The sequence below is a fragment of the Cynara cardunculus genome (genome assembly GCF_001531365.2).
Source record: "Cynara cardunculus var. scolymus isolate 2C chromosome LG 7, CcrdV1, whole genome shotgun sequence".
Classification (NCBI taxonomy): Eukaryota; Viridiplantae; Streptophyta; class Magnoliopsida; order Asterales; family Asteraceae; genus Cynara; species Cynara cardunculus.
The window spans coordinates 10,611,427-10,621,948 of NC_037534.1; the positions used below are offsets into that span (position 1 = coordinate 10,611,427).

Below are 10,522 nucleotides of genomic sequence, written 5' to 3' on the forward strand. Positions count from 1 at the left end.
CCTTCAAAGCAGCATGAATATTGAACCCCATCTCAAATTTAGTTTCAAATTCTCAAGTCCCCAAATCCAAATTAAGAGTGAAATTGTAAACGCTAATGTCAAAAAATTTAGTTATCCGGTAAACCTTTATGAGGTCATTTTCGCTTTTTACAAATTACACCATTATAATTGTCTCATCAATACCTTCAAATTAAACCTGATATTGCAAGGATTGTCCACCCCACGTCCATGATCCGTTCAGTTTTTCCACTCCCCACTCTTCCTAAAATTTATCCACGTCTTGCTCTCTAGAAATGGAGATTAAGCATTAAGCATGTTTGTACTATAGTATGAATCATATTTTCATTATTTTGGATAAACATTAAGCATGTTTGTACAGGAGGTGTAGTTTCTCTTTTCAACTTTTTAGGTATTACAGAGTTAGACAGACTTTTAGAGTCACCTAGCCAATCGAAGCTTGTTTCTGATAAGCAAATGATGCAAGAGTAGAGGAGCAACATCTTCAAGTTTAACTTTCGGAACAAATTGTTTTACATTCCGGCTCTCCTATGCAAGCAGGTGGCCAAATGCACAAAAAAGTTTAATCCAACAGACTTTTGAAAGAGATATTTTGGCCTGTCTTTTCCCAAATTCTACAGGTAAGTTCCCATTATTTTCTAAGGACTAACCATATCAAAATAAGTTTTCATGAAGAACTCATAACACCTAAACTTGCAAGCACACTGTGGACTTTTACCAGGGAAGGTTGGAACCCAACCCCTAAAAATCCTTTCTTGCACCGCACCGCACCGCTCCTTGAGCAATATACCAAAACCAGAAGTAATACCCTTGTCTTTTGTTGGGTTAGCATGAAGAATTGTATGTTTTAAAATTCAAGATCAGACTATGTATGGGAGTAAACATGAGTCACTGCTTCAACAATGACAATGGTTCTGGTTTATATGAAGGCCTAAAATTCTAACATAGCTGCAACACACATCGCTGTTCCATATTAAAATAATGCATAAGAAATCAAATGCATCGTTAGTAGAAAAATTTAAAGACAAAACTTTCCCTCTTTAATTATTATGCTAGAGGGATTTTACTGCATATTCATTTCAATTATCATTAGAGTCTTCAGCATTTTTACTTTTTACAATCATTCATGTTAGTTAGTAATAGAGTTGATGTTGTTGTATGCCAATTTTCTTGCATGCTATATAGATTGAATTCGGTACATTGTTTTTCCTTTCCATGTACAAAATTGTTTGCTATCAACTTGGCGTATTCTCATGTTTCTTTCTAGCTTGTTTGAATCTTCACCATATTTTCTAGAGTTAAGAATGAAGGGTGTTTATTATGTAGGTAAAATGTGTCATCTCTTTCCTACTGTACAATGTTTGCTGCCAGTCCCCTACAATTCTTTTTCTAATAACTCCTCAGCACCAAGACCACAATAACGAATTCAGTCCACCCATATTAATTGTGATTTGCATAAAAACTAAGACTCCTTCAAGGTGATTGGTTTACGATTGAACTTGGATAAAAGTTGTAACTATAGAAGAGATCTAAGGTCTACTTAGAGTTCACTAACTTCATGCTAAGCAATGCCTCTTTTTTTGTGATAAAGACAGGCTTGATACTCAGTCAGAATTAGCTAATTTTCAGAGACAACGGGCTTGTGTGTTTTCGGAAACCGTAGGTTTAGGAGATATATTTGTATACAATTGTACATTACCTTTATATTTTTTTTCCTATTCTTTTTAGAGATTTAGAGTATTTAAATTCTTCCTTGTAGATTTCTAATTAAATGAGAAAGAATTCTGATTCCTCTATTACAGAAATAAAATGGTTTCGATAATCATGGTGTTAAGCTCTGATGAAATTCTCTTCGATGAGAAAGCATTATCCGAGCTCTTGGTCCAAACTGCTTCTAAGACAAAGTCCTATTTGACTAGAGTAAGAGACTTCTTACTTATACTTTTACAAACAGGGTTCTAACATTACTATAAGTAGTAAGTACAGTGAAGCATACTCGATGGGGACGGTGCATGAACAGACACCTCCCTCCCCACATGCAGCCAACCCTTAAAAAATATAAAATAACCATAAAGGTAACTCTTGTTTGTGTTGAATGAATTTTAAAAGGTGATAATGATTTGATAAATATTTATAGTTTCAACTTATGGCATGCACAGGTTTTTAGGCATGTTGTTGAAGCTTTATATGGTAGTTTCTTCATGGTCGTTAGACCACAACGTCTACAAATCTTTGATTGTTTCAGATAGATTACGGAAATGTGAATGCAGTCATGATTGAGCATTTTGTCGTAACAGTTGGGTATCGCTTGAAACTTTAAGTTGTAGTTTCATGTATTGTTGTCATAACTAGTAGATTTTCTGCTTTCTGCAAAGCATTAACCACACAAAGATGAAAGATTTTGCAATTATAACAAAGGTAAGTTTTCGTACGAGAGAATATAAGTTTGTCAGCCAAACAAATGCGAACCCTGAACTAGAAGTCTAGAATTATTATATTTTATCGGCTTACAATCACCTTTGCAATGCTAAATGCTCAACTTCTATCTCATATAATTATAACCAATTAAGGGGGTGTTTGGGATTGCTTATTTGAAACAACTTATTCTTTTCTACAAAAACACTTATTTATTTGTTATAAGTCAGAAAAGTTTAACTTCTTTAAAAACTCATTATTACCGGTTTGGCACCGGTATATGTTGTTTATCCAAACACCCAAAAGTGCTTAATACCGGTGTCACACCGGAATAAGTCAATAAGCAGGGCCGGTCCTAAGATTTCTGATGCCCTGTGCGAAAATAATAAAAAATACCCCTAAGTCTATTTTTTAAGTCAATGAAACAACGAAACAACGAAACAACGAAACATGCGATTTTTTTTAAAAAGTTTTGAACTTATTCAAGCTAAATATCTCATCCCTATGTTGATTTTTATTAATTATAATAAAAAAAATTCAAGGGGGGACATAGAATCCAAAACCTTGAATACAAAAATATAAAACGATAAAATGATAAATAATGGATTAAGATCGTGTTTCTTTCTTTTTCAGTTTTCCCTTTTTCAAATTGAAATTAGCAAAATAGAAACTTTATTTTAATATATGGGACCTAAAAGACAAGGAACACTATGATTAGTTCTTAACTAAAACAGTAAATTACATCCAAATTACTGTCATAGTGAGCAAAAAGTAAAAATTCAAAAGTTACAGATCTAACGACTAAAGACTAAGAAATTATTTGTTAGCAACTTAATAAGTTTAATGGAACTGGAACTAACAACTTATTCAGTCAACTATGCATGATTGTTTCATAGTGACTTAATGATATAGAAAGTGACTTATCCAGTAAACTTTTAGGTGGAGCTTTATATAGAAAGCCAAGTTTTTTTTTCCAAACATGTCATTTCCAACTAAAAAAAATGCTCCTTACATATACGGAAAAAACTCTCATAAACAAAAACTTTTCCAACTTATACAAACATATTAATTCATACAGACAACTTTATACAAACAAAATTTTTTCCAACTTTCCAACTTTTTCCAACGATGTGCATTCAGTATTCATCACTACTAGACCTTGCCCTTGTTTTTATAGTTAAAACTCAGTTGTCCAATTCCCAAATTATTAAACCTAAAACTAGTAATAAATGACAACTTGATGCCCTTTTGGCTTTGATGTCCTGTACGGCCGCACGGGCTGCACGTGGCCAGGGCCGGCCTTGTCAATAAGTTATTTTTATAAACAATACCAAACACCCCTAAGAAATTATCCACATACATCTTTAAATATGATTTTTCTATTAATCACGTTTTTTTAATGTAAATGTATTCAAGTTATCACATTTAAATCATGTTGATACAATTTATTAAGAAATAATAATTTGTCACAAAAAGGTCATGAACCAAAAATACTTAGATCTTTGCCGACGTGCCGTTTGTCGGCAACTGCTTATTTAACATTGACAACCTTAAACCGTTAGATTAATGACATCTCAATTAGTCAGCAAATCCAACGGTTATAACACCTTTCTTCAACCCCACCAACGTTTAAAAAATACAGGCAAAATTCTAACACACGAAAAATAGGTAAAAAAAAATGGCAGTGATGAACGGTGGTTCAACGGAAAAACCCAACGGCGGCGTGTCTCCTCCGTCGGTTGTTGAGGATGAAAAAAAAGATAACTCTAAGGCTAGATTGTTATCATTCGAAGGTGGGGTAGGCCTAGGAGAAGAGGTAACTCTTTCCGGCGTTGTTAATCACCTCATCGAATCCATTTCCGATCCCAATCCTGATGAAAATTCAACTGCTGCTCGTCCTCCCATGGCTAATCGGATGATCCGGATCAAGAAATCATTGATGGAGGCGGCTCCTATGTTTCGCGAAGCTATAATGAACACGCGCCGCGAGGTTCTTCTATGGACTCGTCGCGGTAGTCCTCTCCGCGCTCTCTTGGTTGTTTCTGTGAGTATTCCATTTCTTTTTCTTGTGGCATTTATTAGCTTTTAGTTTCAATTAGTTTTGGATTTTCTAGTTTCAATTAGCTTTCCTTTCTGTTTACATCCGAAATCTTTTGCTTCCTGGTTTCTTCAATTGATATTCGTTTTATATCTCCATTAATGATCTACGTAGATTTTGAAATGAAAGATGACGTCAAGCTTCTTCCTTAATATGGTTGATAATGTTTTGACTTGGGTTTTCTAAACCAAGGTTTTTGATGCTAATAAGGCAGTGAGGTCAATCAGGTTGAACTGAACGGGGGTAGCATCTGACGTGCGCCTCTTGGATTTCTTGATTATTGATTCATTTAGATTATTAATTCTGAAATCCATAACTCTGAGAGTTCCCCTAATTAGAGTTTTTAATGTGACTTAGTACTTGATATAGTTGCTTACAGCAACCTGTTTACCATCCCACATGCTTGTTCTCATTGCAGATGTAATTTTGGATTTGGATGTTGTATTTTCATGATTAATGGTCACCTACAGGATCAGTGTCTTCCATATTTCGGTTTTGAGTATTGACGGTGATAATTGTTTGATTGAAAGGTAAACATGGAGGAATAGCAAGTGTAGGATGATAGTTTTAAAACAAAATTGTGTAGTGGTGGAATGATGTTGGTGCCACAGCCGCCATCTCGATCTTCAATATTAGCACTTGTCTACGCATAGACCACTGAGGAAGAATACACTGTTATTACCAGAAAATGTTCCATCTGTGGTAGTTTGTTGACAATTAAGGGAGGACGATCACTGAAAATTGTAAATAATTTATATTATGTTCTCTAATTAGTGGAATATGTTAGTATTTCACTTATCAGACTTGATGAGTGGTCTCTACATTCTCTTTGAGGTCGAGATCATGTTTACGCTTTGTTAAAACCAAATATTTATTATGCAGAGCTTCAGTATGGAGATGTTTTAAGAATTAAGGATTTGATGGATAGTTGAAGTAAACCAAAGAAGAAAACAAATTAATTGGTGGTTCAGTAAACCAATGTAGTAGCTAGATAACCTATTAAGCTCGCTTCATTTGTGTAGCATGGAGTGCTTATTGATCACATATCATTAGTTATTTATTCATATACCTTTTCTGTTGTCTCCTCTGAAATATCATTGGTGTAAATGCCTAGATATCTACATCCTTGAGGTTTCTCAGAGAGAAGCTATCGATTTGATCTGTAGGTAGATTTTAGAAAATGATGGTGAACGTAGTACTTGGCATATCTCACCCTCTAAAGGCACCAATGAGACAAGAAGATCCCACAGTGTTTAGGTTGAGACAGACAGGGTATAATTTGGCATATCTCCATGATCACCCGTCACTGAAAATGCCCTTCTTGCCCACTGAATGGAATGCTAATGGACCTTCAGTCTTCTGCTGTTCTTACTTTGGTAGGCAATCAATGTTTGTGTTGTTGAGGGCAGGGAAGCAAGTCAGATATGAATTAGGCCCTGAATTCGAGTTTTCCTAATTTACATGATGATAGAGAGGACATCTTTAATTGTCAATTACAGACGTGAGAGAAGGTGACATAGTTCCTAGCAACATTATCTTGTCACCCTTGGCTATGAAAGTCTTCCTTCTGACTGTCATTGAGGTGACCCAATGGATGGTTGGCTATTCCGTCAAATAGTCTGATGCACATATAGAAAACGCAAAGGCTTCATGGATGAGTGACGTCACAAATAAAACTTCAGTAGAACATCAAATTGGCATTAGCACAAGTATTGTAGGAGTAATTTTGTTTTGAAACACACCTTGCTGTTGTAAGTAAAATGCTACAACCCTTCAACAACTATTGAGGCATAACTGTTTAGGGACGCCTTTGAGTTTGTTTGCAAGTTTCGAGCGTATATGATAGTATTTCTCAAGGAAGCAGTGGTAGAGGAGGTCTGTAGGTTTAGAAACTGATTTCAAATTTCAATAAATTTTTTTGAATATAGCAAGTTGACTTACATATATATGTTTCTATATTAATTAAGTACCATGCACACATATGCAAAGTAAATATATATCACTATCCTACATGCAAGCATGCATATTATACCTAGCAAGGAACTGCCATATTGATCAATTTACTGAAACCTTACCTTTTTCTCTTCTCTCTGTTTCCTTCCATTTGTATATCCATACCAATCTATGTCTCCTGATCACATAATTAACTTTTTGTAACTAGGTTACTGATTCTTCATATTAACAATTTTCTCTTAAGAGTTAACAACACTACGGATAAAAGTCTTAAAAGGTTTGAATGTATTGATTATAATCCTACAAAGTATAATTGCTAAAAACAAAAACTTGTGATGCATTACAAGGTCCTTGTTGTGATACATGGTTGTTTGTAATTCCAAACAGTTTCTATATGCATTCATGCATATAAAATAAGCACATGTCCAATGTTTATACATGGGAGACCCTCCATTTATTACGTTTGAGGAAGTCCTTTCCTATCCGTTGCATATAAGGCGGTCGATCTTTTACATGACATCTTCTAAAACACGCTATGTCCGCTTACAAATTTCTATATTGAATTGGGAGCCTTGGATTGATCCAAGTACCATTGTTTACAAACAAATAAAAGTGAAAAAAAATGTAATATGTGAGCTTTCTTTCCACAAAGCAAAATTTCTTATGTAGGAATGAGTAGCCTGCATGTACATTTGACTAAACACCATCTATCTATCAATTATATATTTCCACTTCTCTCTATCAACAACGATAACCATCGCTTTCTCTCTACATCACCCTCTCTCCCCTTTCTCCCTACAGACACATCTAAATCAAACTCTTTTCTTAAAATGAGCACTCTTTTCTTTGTTATTCATTTTTTTTGTATCACATATGCACGTATACCTTTCATTAATTAAACCGTTTCACTTTTTCTTTATTTTCAAATTCTTAAAATGAAGCCAACCTCATGGATGTTCTCTTCGTGAATCAAACTTGTTTTTTATATGCATGAATAGATCTTTTATTGGTCTCCATTTCCTTAAATGAACCAAAACCAAACCAAACATGTCCACTTTGTCCGACCCGAATGAAGGGTCTGGGGGAGGTGAGATGTACATAGACATAACTTCCACTACGAAGAGTAGAGCGGTAATTTCTGCAAAGACGTCCGACTTGTGAGAAAGAGGTTCTTCCAATATACTAAATGACACAAACATATACGCTCTTCTTCGGTCAAACCCACAAATAGATCTCCTCCTTTATTCATAACAAGTTCTAGCTTTTCATCTAGATAGTTGTTGTCAAATAAACACATTTACAGTTCACATAAATATTCATCTTCACCCACAATCAGACACGAGTTGAATGTGTAGAATTACAAAGTATCTTTTACTTACCCTTCGTTCTATTTGTTATCGTTAAACTGGATATGAGTTTAATACTTACAGGTCTCTCTCTGCCTCTGTCTCTCTCTCTCTCTCCACTACACATTTACGATTCTTATATTAGCGACTACTTACAGTTCACTCTCTGCCTCTCTCTCTCTCTCCACTACACATTTACGATTCTTATACTAACGACACCCTCAATTGGCCCGGCCATGGACTTCCAGGAACTTCAAGTTTCGGTCCTCCTCGCTTGGGTCCATATCATAGCACTAATCATGAAAGAGAAACAAGTTCATAGTCTATACTACTATGTTAGAGAAAGGAATCCACCAAAAATATACGTATACATGTGTGTATATGTATCTATATATGCACACACATATATCTATGTGTTTCTTTCTCCCTCCCTCCCTTCCTCTGTATCCACATAGTGACCAGGACAGTGTGTCAATGAGAAGATTACAAGGTAGTTGGTGCAAAATGAATTGTCTGAACTAGTACAAATGAGAAGAAAGAGAAATGGTTCAAAGTTCATACTAATATGCTAGAGAATGCAATCAAAAGAGAAATATTTATATATACTTATACATACATATATTTTGTGTATACATGTACTTATGCATGTTCATATATATATATATATGCATCTGTATACGTGTACTTGTATTTAGTGTATGTATCGACATATAAACTATTTTTATACACACACATGTACCATACGCACATGTCGCACATGCATATATACGTGTATGCATGTATGCGTAGACGTATACATGTATGTATATGTGCACATGTGTGTAGATGCATACATATATGTATGGACACACACACACACACACACACACACATATATATATATATATATGTAGGTGGATAGATAGATATAGATATGTAGACACAATGGTATACATGTGTGCATAGATATATAAATGTGTGTATAGACATATATGAATATCATACACGCATCATATTCCTAGATGGGGGCAGGATTTATGCAGACCTTTTCTCTACCCCAAGGGGTACAGAGGCTGCTTCCTTGAAGACATCGACTTCCAAAACAAATAACTAGAAGACGGGAGCAAGTGATAGGTGAGAGTGGGCAAAGTAGCTTTTGTAAGACATAGATCTTAGGTTTTAATTTTTCCTTTTATTTCTTTGGACCAAGATTGGCTTGCACATTTAAAGAGGATGTCCAAATTTATGAATGGCTTGCACATTTAGAGAGGATGTCCAAATTTATGTAAGTGATATAAGTAGCTTTAGTTGGTGTTATTTTCTCTTTTTGCTTTTGCCTGGGAAATTCATAGTGTTTTCCTGATGGTTTTCTTGTGTCCTTATAGTAACTATACTAGGAACATCGTTTTGAAGAATCAACCTTATTATTGGTTTTGTTTAGTGGTTTGTAATTTGTATGGGTTGGTGAATTGCTGATGTAACAAATTTTGATTTAGTTGGTTATGGAAACTTGTGCAGGTGGGGATAGCGACTCTTCTAGGTTTGACAGGAATGCTGGTGTTTACGCTTTTCTTTGTTGCAGCAACTGTGAATGCAATTGTAATCTCCCTTCTCATCTCCTTGGCAGCAGTTGGAGGCTTCTTAGCAATTTTCTTTTCTTGCTTGACAGCAATCTACATTACCCTTTTGTGCATTGCTGCTTTCGTTACATTCACAGTAACAATCTCATCAATTGTAGCTGCTTTAGTCGCTGCAGGTATTGTATCCTTTTGGGTTCAATTAATTTCGACAGAAATGAAGTAAAATTATGTGTTTATGGTATGAGTATGGATGATGATGCAGGTTGGATTGGGTTGATCTGGATGGTGTGGTTGGCAGTGTCGAAAAGTGCAAGTCTTGCAAAGCGTTCCCTTGCAGCTCCTGATGTTTCTAGTGAGCAAAAACACTCGCAACTTTAAACAGCACGAGACATATGAGGAAGGGATCGGAGTTGATGTAGTTACAGAAGTCAATAAATGAAGTCAGGTTGTTTGTCACGATCTGTAGCTGTTTGTTTCTGTAAATACTGTACGTATCTAATATTACTTTCATCGAGGCATCCTTTCAACTCTAGCTTTTGGTTGAAAGTAAAACATATGTTATCAAATTGTAATTAATGTTCATGCGGCAAAACATCATTCTTTACCTTAAATCATCTTTGGATGCTACGTTCATATGATGTTTTTGGAATGAATGGTATTTGTCAATAGGTTCAGTTGGAGTTATACTAAAATAATGACAAATGATTAAAATACTCATCATTGACATTTTTGTACCTTTTTGCTTAAATGATAGATATTATGGTGATGTTTGCTACGCAGACTAGGACCAGAAGGAACTAGGTTGGACATGACAAGTTGTCTTGTCTGGTGGTAGTTGTGGAGGAGGAGGAGGTGGTAGTGATAGCTGATGGCGGTGGAGGTGGCCGTCCATGGATACCGCCAGTGGGGTGGTGGTGGTAGGTGGTAATGAGCGGCGTTAAAACAAATACCATGTGAGCATTAGATCAAATGTGGGTGGATTGGTAATGTTTTTAGTTATGTTCAATTTTTGTCCCATCTATTTGGTGGAACAAAAAAGAATTTGTGTCATCCAGTCCCACCCAGTCTCTGTTCCTGTCCATTTCTCATGTCATGCCAAATATGATACAATAAGTTTTGTTATGTCCAGTTTA

At 35.4% G+C, this 10,522-nt stretch overlaps 1 protein-coding gene across 1 annotated transcript; it reads left to right on the top strand.

Moving 5' to 3' along the window:
• The first annotated feature begins 3,998 nt into the window (after positions 1–3,998).
• On the top strand, positions 3,999–9,997 carry LOC112515796. Its single transcript, XM_025122728.1, has 3 exons — positions 3,999–4,477; positions 9,328–9,565; positions 9,652–9,997. The coding sequence occupies exons 1-3, from the start codon at positions 4,112–4,114 to the stop codon at positions 9,765–9,767; spliced, it is 720 nt and encodes a 239-aa protein (XP_024978496.1). The 5' UTR covers positions 3,999–4,111; the 3' UTR covers positions 9,768–9,997.
• Positions 9,998–10,522: the final 525 nt, after the last annotated feature.